This window comes from Thunnus maccoyii, chromosome 8, assembly GCF_910596095.1.
Source record: "Thunnus maccoyii chromosome 8, fThuMac1.1, whole genome shotgun sequence".
Taxonomy (NCBI): domain Eukaryota; kingdom Metazoa; phylum Chordata; class Actinopteri; order Scombriformes; family Scombridae; genus Thunnus; species Thunnus maccoyii.
This window is the reverse complement of record NC_056540.1, coordinates 11,085,365-11,108,940: the sequence shown is the minus strand read 5'-3', so window position 1 is coordinate 11,108,940 and position 23,576 is coordinate 11,085,365. Positions and strand designations below refer to the sequence as shown.

Here is a 23,576-nt window from a genome sequence, read left to right as displayed (position 1 = left end):
CACGCCGTCTAGATCTACAAGTCACCTCACAGACGTCCACTCAACACTTACTTTGAATTTGATACACAAATTATTGATGGGGTTGCAGTGTCTGCGCATAATGCAATGATCGCTTCATCTCAGAGCTGCCATGGTGAGATAAGTTGTTTGTTTTTGTCAACTTTACCTATTTTTCCAAGCTGAAATAAGGTGGGAGTGAGGTTTGAACTGCAGGGCACTGGTAATGGCGGAGTGTGTGTTCTACAGCACGTCTCGGTGAGAAACTAGCTCGATCTATTCACACTACATGCAGAGCCGTGGCCTCCAGGCTTGAGTTCCTGCTTCGGTAATGACTCTGTTCCCCTGTGGAATGTAGAACATTGTCTTTCCTCAAATGAGGGAAGCACACAATCACACACACACACACACACGCACACATGCACACAATCACACAATCACACACACACATATCCACAAATGCGTGCACTTCAATATGTATGAAACACACAAGGCTGTAAACATGTACAGCCAAAATAGTGCATGCTTGCATGCAAGTACACATAAATACACACAGACCTGCACGCATGCACACACACGCGCAAGCACAGACACACACACACACACATAAACACACACACATTCCACAGTCTCAGAAACATTGATTGGGCCTCCCTCTCAGGTTTGCTTGGCTCTACCATGATCAATCAGTGAGTTTATAGACCACAATGTGTGGCAGCTTGTATTGCTCTTTCTCCCTCTTCGTTACCGATCAGAGAAAATCCCACTCCAAGCAAGCGCAATGCACATTCATACAATTTTAATGACTCTTAAATTAACCATCATATTTTTGCTCCACTCCTTCACTGACTAAATCGCTTAATATGCATCAACACTGGCCTCACTTGTGGGTTAGCCATGACATTTTTATAATTCCTTTGCACGGGCATTGTGTTTATTTATGAGTGTGAAGGCTTTTTTTGGCTGATAAATGGCACAATTAAACAGTGCTCAGACACTCGAGGAAGCGTTTCAGGCTGCTGACAGATTTTTAGTGTCCTCTTCCCTGGCTAACGATGAAAGTAAATAATGTCTTAACGAGGTTGCTGGAGCAGTTGTTTGAGGATTCATTTTATATTTTACATTTGCTTTGAGCAGCAGCGGTTGAACACAACACAAAAGTAAGGTTCGCAGCCTAGATTTTATGCTTTGAACATAATTTAGTAGCTTGTTAACAAATTCCTTTACAATTATTACCGAGGTTACAAATGAAAATTGAAATAATTTCACATTTCTGAATTTTTCACGGTTGTGTTAGCAGTGAGCAGACTAATTGCTTTACTCATTCTTGTGTCTCTGACAAGCTTTCTGTCTAACGTTTTCCTCCTCTGTTTCTGCAAATCCATCTCTTCTTTTTGCAGTACTTAAGTTTATATTTCTTCAACATGATGTGGAGGCAGGGTCAAATAAGACAGACTACAGCGGTGTTAAGCTGCAGTTTGCGGGGTGCCACCGAACTTGAATCTTCTGACTTCCTGTATGCATTATTCAAGTGCCCCTATTGGCTGCTGTGGGTTTAGTGATGAAAGCAGCCTGACGCAATACTCGGCAACAGTGTTTTACAGTATTGTTTTACAAACTATTGTAAGGCAGGGGTAGAACAAGGGAGCGCATTAGCCAGGCCCTGGGAGGAGGGTAGCTTTATGAGCCCTCTGAGGCTGGCTGGGGAGCGCCTGGGCTCCTGTGCAGTTAAGCAGTGGGCTACGGCGCTACAAGCTGCCCCTACATTTACAGAATGCCCTTGGATGGAGGATGTGTGTGGATGTGTGCGAGGAAGAAAGTGTGGGGCATGCATGCTCATGGGCTAATGAGTGCATGTGTTAATGCCTGTGTGTGTTTGTGCGCACATGTGAGTGTGCGCGGACGAGATGTTGTTGGGTTGAGTCAGTCTCCAGAGGGAAGGAGAAGGACAAATGCTCCTTAAAAATAGCCCCTGGGCAGCTGGTGTACACAGTCTATCAGCAGTCCGTCCCTGGGGCCAAGGAGTGGAGGGATGGGGGGGGGGGGGGGGGGAGAGAGAGAGAGAGAGAGAAAGAGAAAGAGAGACAGGATGGATGTAAGAGAGAGAACTGTAGTGAGAGAAATGTGGAAAATAGAGTAGAATATGGGTGGAATGGAAAGAGAGGAGGGAGATGGAAAAAAAATCTAATATATATAGGGATAAAAAAGAGAACCCCGCTCTCAAGAAAGATAGAAGATAGCAAAAAAAGAGACCCAAAAGTCAAAGAGAAAAGGAGAACAAACTGAGATAGTCAGCGAAAGATGGAGAGTGCCTCCCAGTCCCAGTTGTGAATGCTCTAGAGGTCACAGTGGAGGGATAGGGTTTTGTAGAGAGCAGCTTTGTCCCCAGACGTCTTCAGTTACTAATATACCAGTGTGTGCTTCACTAAATCGCTCCCAGTCGGCGGGAGCAGAGATCCTTGAGACCCACTGAGACCCTTTATGGAAATAACTCTACCCCATTTGCTCTCAATAACTTGCTGTAACAGTGTGCGTGTATGTGTGTGTGTGTGTGTGTGTGCGAGGGTTTGTGTATATTTGAATTGGAGGTGCTCATTGAGCATTTGCGTGCGTAGTTTTAATGGACATGCACATAATGGATAGATGGTTTTTACAACTGTTCAATCTACTGGGAGCAACAAAGTCATCAAGCTATTAGATATTTATGGCACGGGAACACTCTGATTTTAAGGCTGCAGTGTGTGCTTTTTGTGATCTTGGAGTGCTCTCAGGTTTGGCATTACCACGCGCTAGAAAAAAATGTGATTAAACCCAGACATAAGACAAGAATCTCAAAAGGAATATCAGGTAGAATATAGTTTGCAGCGACTGGGAGGATTTGTGGGTGTATTTCAACTTTAAATGAGAAATAAAGAGCTGGAAGTCATTCTATGGTTGCCTGAAGGATCCCACACTCTCACAGTATCATCAACACACCAATTAGAGCCACAGACTGGGAAAGGATCAATGCGATTCTGAGTGTGTGTATGTGTGTGGGTGGTGTGTGTGTGTGTGTGTATATGTATAGACATATTTCGTTAGTTCCTCCACTGAGCTAATTGAGCTGTTTTTCCTCAACAGTTGGGAGCTCTTAGGCTGCGGACAGATGCCCTTGGGCACAAGGTGTGTGTGTGTATGAGTTTGTGTGCATCTGTGTGTTTGCCACTGCGAGCATGTGTTCCACCCTGCCACAGTGATTGCAAGAGTTTGTCAGTGCATGCCAAAATGAAAACTTGTGTGTGATGTGTCTGTGCATGGCATGCAGGCCGTAGGTCTGTCAGTGGCGTATTTAGCGGTCTCCAGGCATCATTAGTACCCTGACTGTCACATCGGGCCGTCTTAGTTGAGCTCTTTATAAAGCTTTGTTTAGAATACTCCGGCCACATGTGCTCCATTGCGACTGATGAGCCCTGAGCGGGTGCTGATGGAGTGCGTGGGTGTGTGTGTGTGCATATGTGTGTGTGTGTGTGGAAGCGGGGTGGTGACGGAGCAGAGCCGTCCTGACAGAGATGTTACCCAGCAGCGGGATTCTGTGCCCCACCTCCCACCCCTCCTTACACACACACACACACACACACACATGGATACATACACCACCATCACCTACCCAAACAGGCTGGCTCTCAATGTCATCGTTAGGGTCATGTTTAACTAGAGAGAAGAGGATATACTTTGTTTATTTCAGGGAAAGGACAGTTGACCATTCCTCACATACAGGAAATGCAGCATACTGTACAAGACACCATACACTACAGCAGTGGTGTAAAGTAACTAATACTCAAGTGCTGTGTTTAATTTCAATTTTGCTGTACTTGGACTTTACTATTTCCACTTTTTACTTCACTACAATTTGATATTATAGATTTTACTTCACATTTCTTTGACAGCTGTAATCGCACTTAACTTGCAGATTAACATTGTGTGCATACAACATATGATTAGTTATGCATGATTAAACTTAATTACGGTATACGCTTACAGCTCTCATTTTTTCATTCTTCATGCAAATACTTCCATCACTTTTTGTGGGCACAACTGAGCACACTGCCATGAATGGCTTTGAATGGAAACTGTACATTGTTATATCCCTATTTGGACAAGACACAAAAGATACTTGGATAGATATCAGGGAGGCATTGTGATGCAGCCAGAAGGAATCCATCATTAACACTTTTGCTTTTAGATATGGTCTGAAGACACGTATTGAAAATCAGCTCACAAATAGATAGTTTAATTCTTTTTTAAAGGCGCAGTCATTTCCTGAAAAGGCAGGACACTGTAGTTTTTATCAAACATTAGTCAAACATAGATGAATAGTGCATTTGTTGGGTAATATGTTCAGCTGTAGATTGACACACATTGATTGTGCTGGTGACCATTTATGGCAGACGGACAGTGTACCAGTATGAAGGCTTGACTCAAAAAACTACAGTGCCCATGTTTATGTTAATGAGGGAACATGTCAGTCAATGCAATGGAGAGGCTCAGTAGTTTTTGGACAACAATGGAGGTCTATGGCACAAAGACGTAAGCTCTATTTGTCTCTTTCACAATAAGAAATATATTGCCGGCCTTATCCTTTGATATGTTTGAATCAGTAATAATAATAAAGTCATGTAATACAATAATATAAGATTAAAAGTGACCATTCTGTATAATTAATAATTTTATTTTTAACATGTAAGTACATTTTCCTGTATTTTATTTTTTTTTTTATTTATTTCATAAAAGTTGTTTTTTTAATGCAGAACTTTGATTTATGATTGAGTATCTTTACATTTTGGTGTTTCTACTTTTATATAATTAAATTATCTGCATACTTTTTCACTTCTGATGCTTTTGCACTGATGTGAGGTTCTATATGACAGACTGTTTGGAATCAAAGCTCTCACAAAATGTCTGATTTCTACAATAATATGTATTAGATGTAAGAACCTATGGAATCAACAAGTAGTCAATGTTGTTTTCGAGGAAACTTCCCTGCAGCATCTAGCTGGTGCTAGTCGTCTCTCCTCACCACAGCAGCTGCCTGTGATGGTTATCTCTCATTCATTTTCAAACACACACACACACACACACTCAGACCCACGTGCATTTGCACACCCACTCCTGCAACTCGCGCATTTCCACATTTGCACACTTGCACACGTTCGCACACTTGAATGCACTTGTTCTTTTTCTCCCTCTCTCTCCTTTGACAACATAACTTCCAGCAGAAGTGCGCCACTCTCAGTCCTTCAGTGGGAGTCGGTTACTTTGAGCTACTCAGGAATACAGTCTAACTTTCTAGTACAAGACTAGTCATTGAGTTTCTCTCTAAGGACCTCCGCTATATAACTTACACTCACTTTACAGGACTTCCATATCAGTGGAAGGCATCTCTCTGTGAAAGCATAGAGGTAGGAGTTGGGATAAAGCTATTTGATGTTTTGTAGAGAAAGTATCTGAGGTAATGGATACTGTGTGAAAGGCTACGGCTTCATGAGTGAAGTGACAAAGTTAGTTTGGGCCTTACAGATCTTTAAATCCCTCCGGATCACTCAAACTGCCCCCCTCTACACTCACTGCTCTACTGATTGTGTGTGTTTGTGTGTGTGTGTCAGATGATTGGTACCTGGGCTAACAGAGAGGAGTCCCTCAGGTCCTTCTGTGGAGGTTCTCAGGTCTGGTCAGTTAACCTCCATCTCTCTCTTTGATCGCTACGGCTCAGACGACCCTCAGGGAAAACACAACACACTCAAACCTCAGTCAGACCTCTTTCAGCAGACACACACACACACACAAACACCTCCACACTTATCCACAGCAGACAAACGGATTGGCACACAGAAAAAAACTTGCACACACACATATGCCAATGCATACACCCCTTCGTCCACACATGTACACACACTCTTTGCCACACAGTCAGACCAAAGGGGTAATGCTATACAGCCAGTGTCAGTGAGAGCAGGGTACTTAAGGTGCTATTACACTCCCATTACCTCTACTCTCATGTGCAATCAGGGAGAGGTGATGGCCTGCGCTCTGGCAACACACACCCTGTTTCCCCTTCTGACAGCGCCGTGGACAGAAACCTGAGGCACCAGGCTCCAGGATCGTAAGGTAGGTAAGGCGAGAAGATTTAATCTGATGGGTGTGTGTCGTATCTGGTAGGTAGAAGAGAAGGAGTGCTTTGTGCAGCTAACAGGGATAAAGCTCATACTCGTATTTGCCAATGATGATGATGGATATGCAGAGTTTCATGTGTTTGTGAATCTCTTTTAATGAAACGTATGAAAAGAAAACAGATTCTCGAACCACCGCCCCCCATTTTTTCCCACTGTTTTTTGTGCCCCCCCCCCCCCCCCCCCCCCCCCCCCCCCCCCCCCCCCCCCCCACCCCCCCCCCTCCTCCACTCCCTACCTCCCCCTTTCTCTATTCCAACCTCTCTCTCTCGCTCTCTCTCAGCTGGCCCTAGATAGTTTTGCTCTTCCCCCAGCTCCTCTGGGACCCCTTCTCCGTGTCGTTAATCAGAGCTCCTCAGCTCGGCTTCTCTCTCTCCTACTCTCTCCCTTTTTCTTTCTTTCCAACCGACACACACACTTTCTCGTGCGCACACACACATACACGCACATGTGCAGTCTTATAGTCTCTCTCCCCTTCTCCTCCCCCATGCATCCTCAGCCCCATCCATCATAAAACGGCAGCGGGAAGGTGGGGTTGTGTGTAAATGTAAGTGCGAGTGTGTGAAAGTGTGCACGTCAGGTTCTGTGTGTTGCTGTGTGTCGGCTCATGCATGCGCACGCTATAGGCACACATCTCCGTGTCTCCTCAGCAAAAATGAATTGAGACTTTACAAGAAGAAAGCAATTAGGCCAGGGCTTTGCCCTATCATTCACTGGCTAATGTATCAGAGGCAGAGTGAATATTATTAACGGACGGGGAGGGTAAGGCTCTGTGGGTTTTACAGCCAGAAGGTAGGACAAGAAAAGACTAATGATTGTGATGAAGTAACCCTGAGTTGAAGGGTTTTAATCACTTGTAGGCTTTGTGGCTTCGCAGTTGACATGCTCTTTATGATAACTGCATGGCTTCCAGCTCTCTGTCTCTGCCATTCACTGAACACTAGTAGGAAGAATCAAATGAGACATTATCGAACATGGACAAGGATGACTGAGTACAATGCAACAAGATTACTCATTCATCAGGATGTGTGAGTGAGGGCCGTGGGGCTGAGAGAGCAGGGAGAAAACAAATTGTGAGTCAGAAAGATGGAAAGTATGATGAACAGAGGACAAAGAGACAAATTATGGGAAGAGAGGAAAAGGGCACAGAGACAAAAGTGCAAAGGAGAGAGGGGTGACCGAGGTGAAGCATTGATGGACAGAGTCAAGAAGAAGCAGACAGAGGAGAGAGGAGGTGAAGGAGCAGCATTGGGTCAGTGATGCGTAGAGACAAACCATTTGCACCTCAGCAGCAACTGAGCAGAGTGCTCTTGACTTCTGTGTGTGTGTGTGTGTGTGTGTGTGTGTGACACGGGTCGGGGGAAACTGGGTTCAGATCTAGGATAGGTCACACTGTAATAGTGGATATTTTAACAGCATTTTTGTTTCACATCTCTACAGCGGTCTTAAATGTCATGCATTTTAAAAAGTCAGGTCTCGGCGGGTCGCGCTGACACTGATGTGTGTGCTTTCCACAAACAGGAACCTTCCTCTTTGTGATTTAAAGCAACATTCGGTGCTCTCAGGTTACATTTGTTGACATCACTCAGCTCTTAACAGCAAATGTGATATGATAACTCAATCAGGCAAGACGCTAAATATTGAGATAAGCCCATAGTGACCCTGAAGAAAAATACAGGGCCAATCTGTTCCAGCCTGTTTCTGTGTTACAGTCACAATTACTGGAGATTACAGCCAAATCACTTCCACATGGGCTCAATGAAAACTTTACAATCTCTCCCACAATACAAGATGAGGTGACTTTGTTTGGACTTAAACCAACAGAGGAAAGAGGAGTCGAGGTGAAGGAAGTAAAGGAGGGAGCCTTGGAGCAATCGGGACAGTGAGGGGAGAGATTTGAGGGATAGGTGGAGGATTTTCGTAAAGGGTTTACTTCTGAACCATCGTGCAACCATCATTTTCTCTCCCAAGAATTTGTGTTCCAAAATCTGTCAAATTGGAAACAAATGTTGTGGGTGAGACCGCACGAGAATAAAAAACATTCTTGTTGTTTCACAATCCACCACCAGAAAAGAGCTGGCTCAGTGGAGGAATAAAAGAATGAGCAAGCAAAGACAAAAATCAAAATCAGCTTCAACATCACAGAAAGCAGAGGAATGCTCCAGAACAGACCCTTTAAAATGTATTTATATTTTAAAAAGAAGAGACAGGAATAATAAGGGACTGTGTGAAAATTATTTGTGTCAGAAAAGGGGGAGGATTGTGTATTTTTTTCCTTTTGCTGAAGAGAGGGTAGTGATCATTTTTGGAAGAGTAAGAGAGGGTCTTTCAACCTTTTCTTATCCCAGATTAATATTTCATTTCATTTCTCGGTAACATTTTACATTAAGTCCCCCTGTTTGTCATTTATAATCAGCATATACATATTTAATGAATGACTAATGATACACTATAATGCACACCATAATGTAGTGGTAAGCAGATATAAGTATTTATTGACATATTTGTCAACTCCTCTTGTGGACGCCTATAACTGGATGCTGGTGTACAAACAGATAGTGAATGAAAATATTGTAAAACACAGTTGTAATATTATAAAATATGTCCTCATAGGGTAAGTTATAATTTCTGACAAATATTGTACATTAATTAACACTTAAAATGTCCTTATATCTGCTTATAATTACATTATAGTGTGTTATTAACAATTTATTAACTGTTTACATACTGCTTAGAAATGCTAAATAGGGAAACTTTAAGTAAAGTGTTACCAAGTTTTCTCTCTCTTACGAGTTTCATTGCAAAAAAAAAAAAAAAAACGACATAAAAAATATGGCTTTTGTGTAAGCCACAGGTCATAAAGGTATATTTGGCAATACGTAGATGACAACAATCCTGTCAAAATTTTGCCATTTGTGAAGTAAGTAAGTAAATGAAACTTTAATTGTATAACACCTTTTTTAACACAGTTAACAAAGTGCTTTACATCAACATTGGCACAGAAAGAAAAAGAGAACAAGAAAAACAGAAAAGAATACATAGGGACATAACGCACATATGAACACAAAGCATACAGCAACCAGTCACCACCCAGAGCACACACTTGAAGTTATCGAATGTTATGGAAAGGCCGTCCTGAAAGATTGGGTTTTAAAGATTGTTTAAAACAGTTAACAGACTCAGCTGGTCTAATGGGAGGGGGGCGATTGTTCTAGAGTCTGGGTGCCAGGGCAGGAAAAGCGCCATCACCTTTGGTTTTTAGTTTGGCACGCGGTATGGCCAACAGGTTCTGGTTGGATGATGTAAGTGACCGTTCAGTAGTGTAAGGGCTAAGTAGCTCGGTGCTAAACTGTGCCTTATAAGTGATTAAAAGAATCTTAAAATTGATCCTGATCTTTGTTGGCAGCAAACGCAGTGACGCTAAAGTAGGAGTGATGTGAGATCTACGGCCAGTTCCAATTAATACTTAATAGTCTAGCCACTGCATTTTGTACAAGCAATTAGTGGCTGTATGAAAATTATCCTTCCATTAACATATTAAAGTTTAAATTGGGATATACCATCTTTAATGTTATCAATGGGGAAATTAATTGTATCAATCTAGTACTTATCTTGAGATATTGTAGGGAGTTTATTGCATTTTACTCTTACTCAAGGGGAGAGTCCAAAAGAAAAAATTACTTTATGCAGGGGGAGGTCATGCTTTTTTATGGTGTGAAAAATGAAGTTCAGCCCCCCCTCCACAGCCAAATAATTTTTGTACAGTCCCCATAGCAGTGAAAGGAAGGGGTAATTGTTCAGCTAAGTAAAGTCATTTCTAGTTTTTCCCCCCTCTTCCTCCATAAAGTGAACTTGTTGAAATGTCCTCTTTGTCCACAGCAGCTCCTTGGTAAAACAATCCAGGGTAAAGTCAGAGCATGTGGTCGTTAACTCAGGCTGGCATACTTGTCTTGCTTTTATAGGTGGCAAAAGCTACTAATCCTTCAGTCCAATATTTACTTAGACCAAGTTATGTTTTCCTGGACCTTAGCTATGCATCTCTCCTGCTCCCTGCTTATATATTCTTGGCCCTTGATGTATTCCTGGCTCAGGAAACAACTTTTAGTGCCCCGCAAGGGCTGAGTGAGAATTGACAGTGTGCGCCAGAGTGAGAGCGAGAGGTAGGGGGCCTGTTTTAGTTCCACTGTGTTTGTAAGGTCACTCAGAGTACATCTGTATGGAGTGGGAACTCACTCGCTTTCACTGTCACAACCACTCACAACAGCCATCTGTAATGCTGTTATGTGGAGCACTGTGTCCCTTTGTCCCTTACACACACACACACACACACATAGAGGCAACCACACAGTCACACACACACACCCTCACACGTATAAAAGCACATACATGTGCACGCAGACTCACTCCAACCCGCACGCGCTCACACGGCGTCACCGTTCACACGACAACAAATGAACCAGTGCAAACACACATTAACATAATGCTAGGTTCTAATTGCAAGAGCATGTGTTTCTAATGAAAAAGTTGTTTTAGGGTTTTATTCCGCTCGGCTGTCAAACAATTCGCCCCTGTTTTGAAATATAATTGTGGGGACCGTAAGAGTTTCGAAACCAAACCAAAACATTACCGCCATCCTGGTTTCTAATGTTTCTAATTTGTTAAAATATGCTGAGTGAATGACAAAAGTAGAAGTCCGACCTGCCAAGAAAAACATATCAGAGGCAGGGCCATGTGGAAATACAGAGTCTCTTTTAGAAACATGATCAATGTAACCTTTGTTACAGGAAGGAGAGAGGGAGAGCGGGGGAGTGCGGGTGAGGGGAGAAAGGAGACAACATACAGAGACAGTAGGTTCATGTTTGTGTACATGTTTATTTATCACTAAATCCACAGTGCATACAGTAAAAACAAGCTTACGAATTCAAGTGGACAGATTCATTCCACTTATGTATGTGCCACACATCGATGTACATGCATTGTTGTGGTGAAATGAAGATTTTTGTGTGTGTGTGTGTGTGTATCAGAGTGGAGCGAATATGTTAGAGAGTCATTTTCACAAACTGTCAAATGCTGAGAGGAAGAGGAGAAAGATTTAATCATTTACAGATGGGAAGTATATCTTTTACTTCTCATTTATGCTTGTTCTCTCTCAGGCTGCACTGAGGAGGATGTGTAGCCCCCCCCCCCCCCCCCCCCCCCCATTCTCCACCCCACACACTTCCAACCCAAAACTAACATAGGCTACAGCCTGGAAGTGGGCTGAGGAGTGTGTGTGTGTGTGTGTGTGTGTGTGTGTGTGTGTGTGCTGGTAAGAGGGAAATTCATATGGTTGCAGAGCATCTCTTTTTTTCCCCCCGTTGCTCTCTGCTTCTCTCTCTCTCTGTCTCTCTTTCCCTCCCCACGTATCTGTTTCTCCGAAGAATAACATACAAACCCTCTGTGAAAGGATTCATGGTTTATTAAACCAGAGGTCCTTTTCCTGTTTCAACACTGAGAAGAAAAAATAAATACCACAGTTTGTTTTCTCTCCCTCTAGCTTAGTCCTCTATCTATCTCTCTATCTATTTTCATACATTTTTTCTCCAATTCGTCTTTTTTCCCCCCCTGTCATCCCGGTTGCGTCTGTCAATCTTTCAACTTTGTTTTTAGAATATTTTTTTCCCCCCTGAACTTTCGATACTCTAACATTGTGTCAGCCTTCTTGCTTCAGGTCTTTTTTTTTTGTCTCTTGGACACCAATCAGCCACAAAACCCATTAAAGCAGAGTGTGTGACCGCTGAATGGGTCCCACTAGTTTACACCCTGTGTCTGCTCGGTCAGTGTGTGTGTGTTATCTGGTGTTAGAGGAGGACAGACTAGGATAACTCAGGGTAATGTATTGTCCTGGGTGTGCACCCTGACAGTTCCCCCTGCCGGCGCCTGGTCATTCATTACTGCTAATTTGACATGTTTACGGACCCCCCTCCTAACATTACATACTTAAGGCAATCGACTGACCTTAAATGGAAACACCTACAGCTGCACGGCATGTCAATACCAGATGAGGATGTTTGTGTCTGTGTGTCGTGTGTGTGTGTGTGTGCACACTTTCATGTGCGTACGTACCTGTGAAGCAGTGCATCAATAGTGAGTTAGTGGTTAATCTCGAGGAGCAGGTGAGTTATGTCTGCGGTGACGTTTTCCTGCATTATCTGAGTGAGTGTGTGTAATGCGGCTAAGAGGTGAACAATTCAGAATAATGCAGGAAGTGTGTATGTGTAAAGGGGGGGGGGAGGTGGGTGGGTGTAGGGCCAAGAGGGAAAAGTGAGAGATTAGACCTTTAAGAGCCAATATCTGTTTTGATTTCAATCACGGCCGCTCTAATTTCCCCCCTCTGTTTGTGTTTTTACATATTCAGCACTTAAACACAGTGTTGTGTCATTAAATGGCAAATCTTGCGTTGTCTCTCACTGATACACAACATTAATCACCAATTAGCTTGTCCTGTGACTGGCCACCTCTCTCATTAGAATATGATAGAATATAATAGTACTTAATGATGCTTAGGAAACATAATTAAATGACTGAGCTGTAGAACATGTGGAAGGACCGCGGTGCATCAATCAAAGACGACCCTGTCAATCCAGCGCTCATCAAGAGTGTGCACAGAGGGTGTGTAAAAACAGAGTGTGTGTGTGCGCCAGAACCACTGGCCTCTATCACGACCTCATTAGGGAGAAATGAAGGGTGGACGTGTCCCCATCACAAGATACCACTGGTGCTTCAAAGTGTGAATGACATTAATATCTGACTGTCTCTGCATCTGTCTGAATGTCAGTTGGTCTATCTGGCTGCATTGGAACAGATGAACAAAAAAAAAAAAAAAAAAAAAAAAAGGCATCTCTCTGAGGTATCTGCTTCCAGCTCTAATTAGCATCTGAATAAATGGAATAAATAATCTATATTATTTATGGATTTGCTTTTATCATTAATCAACATAACAAAAAGCTTGTCTAATGCGCTCGCTGCAGTCGCCACTGTACCGTCAGCTGAGGGGAGGATGGGGGGGGGGAGAAAGAGATGGAGAGGGAAAAGTGGGAGGCGGGTGGCTGGGTGGTGGGGGGCCAAATAGCTTATCTTTTGTTGTTTTTTTTTTCATTTTAGTAGAACAATAAAGATAAGTGTTCTACATGCTTGCTTAACACACACAGTTCGCCGGCCTCCTCCCCTTTTCCCTCTCTCTGCCGGCAGTGGTGAAATCCATCTCTCTATCTCTATCTCTCTAACATCCATTATATACCCCAGCCCCTCACCTCCCTACTCATTAGGCCAACGCACAGTAAATTAGCAGCAGCAATTACAGGGAATATAAAGCATGGGCTCTGCCGGGCTCCCTCTGACAGGTACCACACAGATCATAGACAGACACCCACAGTCACCGGGATAATTACTGTGGGAAACGACCACACACCCTCATAAGCGAGAGCACAAACCTGAATGCGAGTGCACACTCATCCTAGGTATGCCTGTACTCAAATATGCTCTATCTTACTGGCAGGCGGGTTTCATGCATACATAGATGTGGAAAGGCGGAGTTGCTCATATTCACCTGCAAATACACACAAGTTAAGTAAGGCCAGGAATGGAACTTGCTTCCCATTGTCTCTCTGCATCTCTCTATGATGTCCATTGTGACTGTTTTCCAACATAGAATATTATTAATATTCATTCCTCCACTCCTTGTTTTTTGCTCACTGTCTAGGTCTACCTCCATCCTGAATACCCCCCCTCAAACCCCACTCCCATCCTCTCTCCTTTCCATTTCTTTCCTTTCCTTTCTTTATCTGGGATCCCCATGGGGACTCCTGTTTTTCTTTCAAATACGCCTCTCCGCTCTTCCTCCCTTCATGTGTCCATGCAGGGAGGAGAATGAGAAGGAGGAGGAGGAGAGCGGGATGGTGAGGAATATGTGCATTAATATATTTCATTAGGATACTAGTAGCACAGAAGCTCCTGAACAGCACCTCTCTTGATGTGCTCTGCCTTCTGTATCCAGAAGAGTAGTTCTCCAGGAATAGCGTCTTTAATGCTATGTCTCCAGAGGACTGAGGTCTGCTGGCTCCACGCTGCCCTCGGCCTCCCACTCCTATTGTCCTCCTCCCACACTGACCAGTCTATCTGGGCCTGAAAAGCTGCTGGATATAAAGAGCAAAATGGGTTCACCTTTTGTCTATGTGTATTTATGATTTATGAGTGTGTGTTTGAATGTGTGTCAGTGTGGTATGTGTGTGTGTGTGTATTGCACCGCAAGCTGCATTTGGGGAAGCTGAATCCCTGGAGCCGCACGATACAACACAGCAGCGGTGCTCGGCTCACTAATCAAAAACATTAGGCTCCAGGACTCATTTTCCCCAGCACTGAGTGTGTAACCTCCATAATTCAATATCCCACCTCTTACAGCTAAATCGTGCACACTACAACCCACTTTCCTGTTTGTCAGCAAACTATCAACTCTGTTATTAGATATATGGGAGAAAAAGCCCTGCGCAGTTATGAACCTATAGGCAATTAAGGAGGCCAACGCACACAAACACACGCAGTGTTTATGAGTCCTTATTTCATCAGTACTTCCAGGTTGTCTCGCTCTCCCCCTTGGCGTTACGGAAGCCTCCAGTTACCGTGGAGACCCGGGAACACTTTGAGGTCAGCAGAATCCTGGGATCCGCTATTTTCACAAGCTAATCCAATAGCAGCCTCCTAAATTAGATATGCAAAAAATAAAAAAGAAATTAATTTTCTGCTGATGACCGGGTATGCAAATGATGACTCAATTATGGTGGGCTGGTGCGTTCGCAATTAATAACCTTGGAATCATCATTAACTAATATGTTTAGGAGGAAACTTGTCAGGCTAACCATGTTCACCATGCCATCAGTAATGCATTAATGAATTAGATTCATTAGAGAAAAGGGGCCTAGCAGGGGGAGGGGATGCAGGCCTGTTTCTGACCTGTGGAATTAGTCTTAGCCAGTCCTTCTCTATTCTTAGTCAACCGCCTGTCAGCTATTTGCTGATGACATTTTCAGTCAAAAGAGAAGAAACTCACAAAAAACATCCTTGTTGGTACTCCATTAATTGAATGAACCACATTTTCCCAGAAATCAGAAGTGTGTCGTATTTTAAAATAACAAAAGGACAACTGACAAAGTCACAGACAAGAGGTAACTTTAATTCAACATTGTGAGAGTCCAAAAGTTATCTTACAGCTCAATTTTCATCAAAAACAATAATCTATACAGTAGAATTTTTTTCTTCCCTTATATCATAGAGCTGTTCAGTGTATTTGCAGTCAAAGACAAAACAGAGGAAAAAATAGACACCAGCTATTTGGTTTGCATCTTTTTTTTGTTGTTTGTTACCTAAATACAAAACTTTGTCACCCATTACCGATATTCATAATCAGGATGGAACTTTGCTTACAAAGAAGCCATTGTATGACAACAGACCTCTGTAGTTCATTTGAAACAGATATGATGCAGCCCCTCCCGCCCTGGCCCAGACCAGCACAGGCACACAAGTGCCTGAAAAACACTCGTCTGTCAGCAGGCGCCTCTGTTAAAACGCTCCTTTCTACCCACTTAACAAAACCAGGCTCTAGAAAAGAAAAGCAGAGAGAAAAGCCCTATTCTCTGTCCAGCAACAGCTTGAAGACACACGGCAGACACAAAGAAAAGACTACAGAAATGGCTGAGGGGCCAAGGAGCTCCCTTTCATGCTTCCTCACTTGTTCTTGTTCTGTTTAGCTTGTAATGAAGCTGTATTGTCCATAGGCTAATACAGGGAGTGAATGACTGGGGGATCGACTGTCAGATACTGGAGTCTGAACTGTGACTCCATGTGTGGGATTAAAAATTGTGCTGTGACAGTGCTTGTCTTCACTGTGCGCCCCTTTGTACTACAATTAAAACAGCTCTGCATTGTCATGCTGTTGTGATCCTGTGGTTAATGAGAAATATTACCATCATGCGGTTGAAATTATTTCATTAGTTGAAAAAGAGCTACATAATCGCTACAAAAAAAAAGACAAAGTGTTTCTGTGAACACTAAAGTGCAATGAGCACCACTGAGACAGACCTCTCAGCGTCGACTGTCCTTCAAAGCGTGCCATTGCTGTAGTATTATAGTACATCGGGGTGTGTGTGATTGTTGAATTATGGCTCTTTGTATTCTAGTCTGGCTTCACCACCAAACAGAGTGGGTTTGTGCTTTGTCCCCAAGATCCCATGAATTCCTCTGTGGCAATAGACAATTGTGGTGAGGGTAGAAAACTGTACACGTGATTGAATGAAGAATGGGTTTGCATTGTTAAGGCATCTAGACTGCTGGTAAAGATTACAGTGACAGAAAAAAGAAAGAGTATATAGATACAGTATGTAAGCAGGCATAAATAACATAGGAAAAGAAAGAACAGAGGGGGGGAAAAGAGGAACACAAAGAAAGAAAAACACAGAGCAATTTCTTAGTTCTCCTGGTTTCCACACAAAAAAGAAAGTGTCACTCAAGAGAAGAACCCATGCATATTATCAGTTCAAGAACAGTATCAATCCGAAAGCCTCAAAGAGTTCAAACAAAAAGATATAGATTTACAGTATATATTAATGTGTGTATATATTCTTAAAAAATCTACTTCAACCAAATACTCTGAATAAGATGCTACTTTTTTGCCATACAATAAACATTTTCATAAGGAAAAAAACAGAAATGTTTTATTAACTTACAAATAATACAAAAATAGACAATGGCATGTTTTTGAATCAACAAATGAAAGCATGGTATACCGATGCAAAACAATCAACATACAAAACCAAAAAAAAAAACAAAAAAAAGATAAAAAAGTCACATTTAAATAGTGAGAGACAACAGTAAATAATGAAACAAAACACTGTGAAATATGTTCACTTACTGTATTAAACTTACACAACACAACTAAACGAGGGTGAGAGGCAATGTACAAATACAAGGGATAAATACATTATTTATAGGATATTTTACAGGAATCCCCTTTTTGTATCCAAATCCATGTTTCTCATGTTTAGCAGATGAGATATTGACAACACACAGTAAATCTATCTTCTGTACTGAGAAGCTGCCTTAAGACATTTAATGTTTACATTTCAAACTATAGCTATTGCAAAAAAGAAAGACAGGTCAAATGAAAAATTCAACTTTTTTTTTATATACAAAAATATATCACATATATCACGCATTTATTCTAATTTGATATTTGCTAGACTCCTTCAGTACAGTGCTGGCTGGACGCACACATCCTCTGGCTTTTCAAGTCTTACCTAAAATCTCAGGCGAAAAATGACAATTTTGGCTAACCATCACCTTTTGTTCACATGACAAGCAGAAAAAACATATTGCAAACAGCTCAATCCTCACAGTTTTATTAAAATTCAAACAAACAAACCAACCAAAAAAAAAAAAAAAAAAAAAACAGAAAGAAAGAAAGGCATGGTTTCTGATGTTGAAATCGCTTAGGGAGATTTTGTTACACCATTTTAGATTCATGGGATAATTAGCAGCAAAATTGAGGGTTGATTTTGTTCTTTTCTGTATTTCTTTGTTTTTTTATGTTTTTGTTGACCTTAGTTCCATTTGGCCAGTGTGTTGTTATGTGGTTTTAGTAAGCAGGCTGAGCTAAGGAAAGCATCTTCTATTGTGACAGAGGTTACACAAACTTCATGGCCAAACCAACACTTCACTGTTGTTTGTGCGAGCTACGGATTGCAAGATGGCATGGGGCCTCCAGTAATCAAACCCAAACCTTACAGGCATAAACATAAAGATAAATAAATGCTCTTTTCATGAGGTCAGTGTCACACTGTGGGCAAACTATCAGTCTCTATACACTCCATCCAACGCGGTGTCAGAGAAGCTACACTAATTCAACCAAGAGGGAAATAACATCACAAAGGTTCGTATTGTCCCTTTTTCTCCTCCCCTATCCCTTCAGATGATATCCCAATGGAAAGGCCTGAGTTTAACAGAGTCCTGCGTCTTATCTTGACTTCCTTCAGTTCAGCTCTGGAGCATAACAGAGACTGGCCAGACTCCGCTACTGTGTCTTTTCCTCTCAACATTCCCCAATCTCCAGCTATCCCAGATCCTCTACATGGGTGGAACGATCATCCCAGGAATCGCTGCTTGTGGGAAAAGAGGGGGAGGAAGGAGAGAGAGATAGAGAGGGGGAGATGATGGGAGGGTGATGGGGGGGGAGGAGAGAGAGAGAGAGAGAGAGAGAGGTCAGTCATATGATTGCTGGGTTTCATCTGTCATCACAACAGTCACATAACAGACATGTGCTCCAGCATCTGGCGAACAAAGACGACTCTCCCTCATTATATCTTCATTCCGAGGCCCCCAAAATCAAAACATTTTTCTCCGCTGCGCCGCTAACTTGGCGCGCACCGGCAACATCATTCTACTTTTTCGCAGGCTTTCTGAATAGCTTCATGCAAGAGCTGCCGCTGTTAATTGTTAGCAGTTACACTGTGCAAGCCCATTGTGCGAGGCTGTCATCATGGAGCGTAATTCAAACATGAGAGAGAGGCTGTGACATGGGATGACAAGAGGCGATGAAATTGCGCTCAACACTCGAACATAGAAATGGGATCCATGAGCCTTTCATACTGAGCTACGTTCACATTTTTACCTTCTTATATCATACTCTGCCTCTCACTAGCTCCTACGTCACCGCCTCACTCCTGCCCCCCCACACCCCCTCTTACCTCCTTTCCCTTCCCCCCATTTTTACACAGAAGCCATCACAGGGAGGAATTTTTCATATAACATATTGGCTCCCTATTGATTCCCCTCTCCCTCCAATCCACTAATTCCCTGGTTATTTCCTAAGTGTCTCTGGCTTGTTGGGATTAACAGAGTGGTGTGTGTGTGTGTGAGTGTGCGCGCCTGTGTGTGTGTGCATGTGTGTCAGTGTGATCAGCGTGCAATGGCCAATGGCCCTTGGGTCACCATGGTCAGCGCTCATCAACGCCGACAGAGGAAGTGAGGAAGTGCTTAGCTTGGGGCTCTGATAAAGATTCCCATCCATCATTTCTCTCTCTCAGGATCTCAACACCATACAACATCCTGCCTAGACGAACAGACCCCGTGCTGCATTTGATGGAAATGGGAGAACAGAATGACCCGTGGTGGCATAACACCCCCCTTAACACCCACCGGAGCACAGGCAGGAAGCAGGAAGTGAAAACAGGAAATGGAACACATATGCTGTCTCCATGACAAGTCAAGAGTGACAAATAAAAACAGAAAAGAGAAGGAAGGGTAGGGCAGGATGAGCTGCTGGTGCAAACGAGTGGTGTGGGAGAGCGTGGAACGGAAAGAAACAGGAGAAAGAGAAAACGAAAGAGAGGGATAACGTACTTCAGGAGAAGGCCAGGCCCTGCAGAGAGCTGGCTGATGAGTACTTGCTAGAGTCCACAAAAGACTGATCTAAAGTGAGGAAGGAGAGTGGAGGGTAAAGAAAGGAAAAAACAGGGAGTGAAGAGGAGGAAGAAAAGGGAGAGCATAGGAGGCAGAGGTGAGAGGAAAGGTGAGAAATTGTTATCAAAAGGAGGTGAAGAAGAGCAGGATTAGCGCGTAGACAGTAATGTTTGTGTGGAAATACACTCTATTATGTGGATAAATGCTAAGTGGCTACCTGTCTAGCAGCTTACCTTGCAGGCTGTTAGCATTGGCGCTGGTGCACGTGGGTGGCGGGGAGTTTTGGGGTCGCACGACGGGGGCGAACGCGCTCTTTTGCTTGACGGCGGCGGACACCATGTTGGCTGGAGAAAAGGAGAAGATGCCAGAGGAGCTGCTGCAGTTGGAGGGCAGGCTGGTCGACGAGGCCATGGTGGGGCTGGACGGGACGACTGAGAGAAGAGAGGTGGGTTGGAGAAGGGGGGGTTCAAGGGGTCAGAGGGAGCATGTCAGGGAAGAAGGACAGGGAGGAAAGATGAAGACGGAAAAGGGAGAGACGGGGTTAGAGAGAGGGCCGAGGGCAGAGGACGGGCAGACGGGACGAACAGAAAGGGACTGGTCAATGGACGATGGCAGGAGGGATAATAATTTGGACTCAGAATCAACTGGCTTAGACTTTTTTTTGCAACTTTTTCTTGTTTTCAGCAATCGCTTGGCAGTGAGATATTCCATAGCTAAGACAAAAATGTGTTTAGATGGAAACTTACACCAAAAACAGCCCAGAGCATTTTTTTCCTCTGATCAGTCTGTTTTGATGACTCATCCTGTGCTCAGGGGCACCGGCCTGATAAACATCTCTGCACCAACTCTGGGTGTCGTACCCGTAATTTGTTTTCAGTGCTACTTACAAACAAGGCTTTCCCAAATCACCTTTATCACAGATAATCATGCAAGAGATCAACAGACAGAGCCACTGGTTCCAATAAATTACAACAAGTGGGCTGATAACATCTGCTTGACAATAATCATATTACTTTGTGTTTTTATTGCCACCACCTTAAATATGATGCAATCAGCTGATGAGCATATTTCTGAGCTGGTCACACCAGAAAGTGGCACACCCAAATAATCTGTGTGTCTTCACAAAAAATATTTGATTCTAAGCTTGGTAAATACTTGCAGGGCTAGTAACGATTAACATGCTAGCCAGCCAGGAACATGTTAGTTTTAGTCATGTGCTACCCGCTTGATAGCATGCTCATTAGCTCAGCTGCTAATGTGACAATAAGCTCACACAGCTTTTCCAAAAGACTTATTGGTACAGTTTACTCTTGTGTCTTAACTGTCTGTAAACTGTGTCTCTGTTGTGGAGCAGTTTATGCTTAAAGTTAAATAAAACTAGATGGTGACATGGCACGGTAGCTTCAGCCATTTTGAACTCCCTGACTCTCCGTTCTCTCCAAGGTGTCTCTGTCAAGATGGTTTGCAATTGGTCAATGCTGCAAATATGTGAGTCGAAGACGACCAAAGTAAAATTTGAGTGGATTTACTTCAATCAGCTGATTGCCACGGTTACACTGGTGTAAATTGATTTCCCTGTAAAATGTTGATGTTTTAAATTTGAGTGTGACCAGGCCTTCACGCCTTACATTTGTGAAATTCTCAACCTTAGTTCCACAGCATTACTAAGGCTCTGGATTTAATTTTGTGAAGATTTTGCATGCAAGACAGCACAACCACATTTTGAAAAAGTGAGCTGGATTTACAAAGTTCACTACAAAGTCACAATCATGAGACTGATATTCAGACACAAAATGAAAGGTTATCTTCACAACCCTAAATCCTGTCTCCCTCTGACATCATCCCATCCATCCACCTCTCCCGGGTTTGTGTTTTGTCTGCTAATACACTAAGAGCATTTTCCCCCTCAGTGATTTTACAATCAACCCAGTCGTATTTCACCTGCCCTCTGATATCTGCTTCTGCCTTTATTGTTGTTATTATCCAACACTTAGCTTTTATGGCTCTTCCTGACAAATCCTCGCAATAAAGTCATAATCCATTTATGAAGGGGCCTAACTAATCAATTAATGAAAATTGGACCTACAAAGGCAGGCCGAGGGGCCATTGATTGAAAGTGTCTGTGTGGGGCCGATGAGCCTGTTAAAATACTTGTTAACACCCAGGAATCAAAGAGCTGAAATGGAATTGCTTCTCTAGCAATTAGTTTATTGATTTAATCAAGGGTCTTTAATGTAGAGGGTGAATGTGTGTGTGAGCAGGGGTGGTGGGGTGTGTGTGTCGCGGGTGGGGGTGTGGGGGGGGTGGAAGGTGATCTGCTCCCCTGGCCAATAAAGTGGGGATTTGTGTTTGACTCTGTTCTTAAAGAAACAGATGAGCCAGCTGAACTGCATGACTTTATCCTTGTCTGTCACATCTTGTTCTTGCTTCACATTCTCAGTTCCTGCCAAAGACTTATTCTTTTATGTTCAAAAAGGCTCTGATTCAATCTTTTCGCCTTCCATGCCTTGATTTTGTCATGGTTTCATCTAAGGGCTGATTGTGTCTAGGATCTCGGATGTAGTGTGTTTACTCACTAGCATAGGGCGAATTGCCTGCAGATCCATTGAGGAAGTTGGGCGAGGTGCCCAAGGTTGCCATGCCAGAGTTAGCGTAGCCATTCATGCTAGTGGAGACAGAGCTGTAGCTACTCTGCTGGGGAGTGGAGCTGGGGACATAACCATGAGGGGACACACTGCTTGTACTCCTACTGAAACCTATGGATACGGAAAGAAGAAGAGACAGACAGAGAGAATAGGTTTTAGGGGTATAGCAGATGGCAGACAAAACAAAACAAGAAAGCTTACATGCAACGCTGCCAAACACTCTTTTCTCCTACACGGCTAATAGATGTAGCGATATAAGCCAAGAGAAATGTTCGAAAAATCTTGGACAGCATGTGGCACAGTGAGAAAGCAATGAACAGAGCAGGGGAAGCATGATATGAGGGCGAACTAGCTGCAATCCAACCACTGAAACAAGAGCCCTTTAACCTTGCTGGCTCCTCTCCAAAATTAGATATATTGATAAGGCAATTAACACTAAAAGGCCTCTGCAGCGCTCCTGTAATTTATAAAGAATCAAGTCAGTATTTCTGACAGGACCTTTCTCTCCATTATGCTTTACAGATGGTGGTGAACAGAAGGATGGAAGAAAGACTATAAATATACATCTCAGGTCCAAACGCTGACACTGGAGAAAAAACAGCTGGAATTGAACATCGGGAATTTCTGCTCCCTAGTGCAACAAGGGCTGCGCTCCACTACCATAGTAGCTGTACTCTTCTATAATTAGGTGTCACCAATTCCCCGTCCTCATCTGCTTTGAGTTGGAAAGACTCCATGGGCCAGAAATCAAGCAGCTGATGTCTGTTGTTTTCTTCATATCTGAAGGTATTTCCAGATGAAGATGAAGAGGGGAGGAAGCTCATTGGAAGTACTAAGACAGATCCAGAGGCTGGTCCATCCACTCTCCTCTCCTTCCCCTGATACATGTGATGAATCACCACTGACTGCACCCACATCTCTCTCTGTCAGACAGGGGCCGACCCCAGTCTAATATACACACCCCTAGGACCCACTCATATTTCTCCATCGCACTCCATCCATGGCTCTCTTTTTCTCCATTCTTCACTCTCTCACCTTCTTTCTTTCCTCAAGTTTTCCCTGTTTCTCGTCGCTGCCACCCCTCCTCCTCCTCCTCCTCCTCCTCCTCCTCCTCCTGTCCTCCTTTTTTCAGACTCTTCTTTATTTCCTCCATGCTCTCAAATCACCCTCTCTGAATTTCCCACATGAAAAATAAAGTATCCCTATCGCACTACTCATCTTTACTATCCATCCCCTCTCT

The 23,576-nt window shown here is 43.2% G+C and overlaps 1 protein-coding gene and 1 long non-coding RNA gene across 5 annotated transcripts in view; one reads left to right on the top strand and one right to left on the bottom strand.

The window, feature by feature from the left end:
• On the top strand, positions 1 to 23,562 carry LOC121902397. Its single transcript, XR_006097531.1, has 3 exons — positions 1 to 133; positions 6,043 to 6,141; positions 22,859 to 23,562. It is a non-coding gene; the product is annotated as an uncharacterized LOC121902397 (long non-coding RNA).
• Positions 17,084 to 23,576, bottom strand: part of ebf1a (EBF transcription factor 1a) — a 58,050-nt gene continuing 51,557 nt past the window's right edge. The window contains exons 14-17 of one of the 4 annotated variants that reach the window (XM_042419677.1): positions 22,268 to 22,447; positions 19,925 to 20,122; positions 19,632 to 19,700; positions 17,084 to 18,388 (exon numbers count right to left, since the gene is read on the bottom strand). In XM_042419677.1, coding sequence (XP_042275611.1) covers positions 19,633 to 19,700; positions 19,925 to 20,122; positions 22,268 to 22,447 — 446 coding nt within the window. In that variant the 3' untranslated portion in view covers positions 17,084 to 18,388; position 19,632. The remainder of the gene's footprint in view (positions 18,389 to 19,631; positions 19,701 to 19,924; positions 20,123 to 22,267; positions 22,448 to 23,576) is intronic. The other 3 variants (XM_042419678.1, XM_042419680.1, XM_042419679.1) reach the window with 3 other exon arrangements.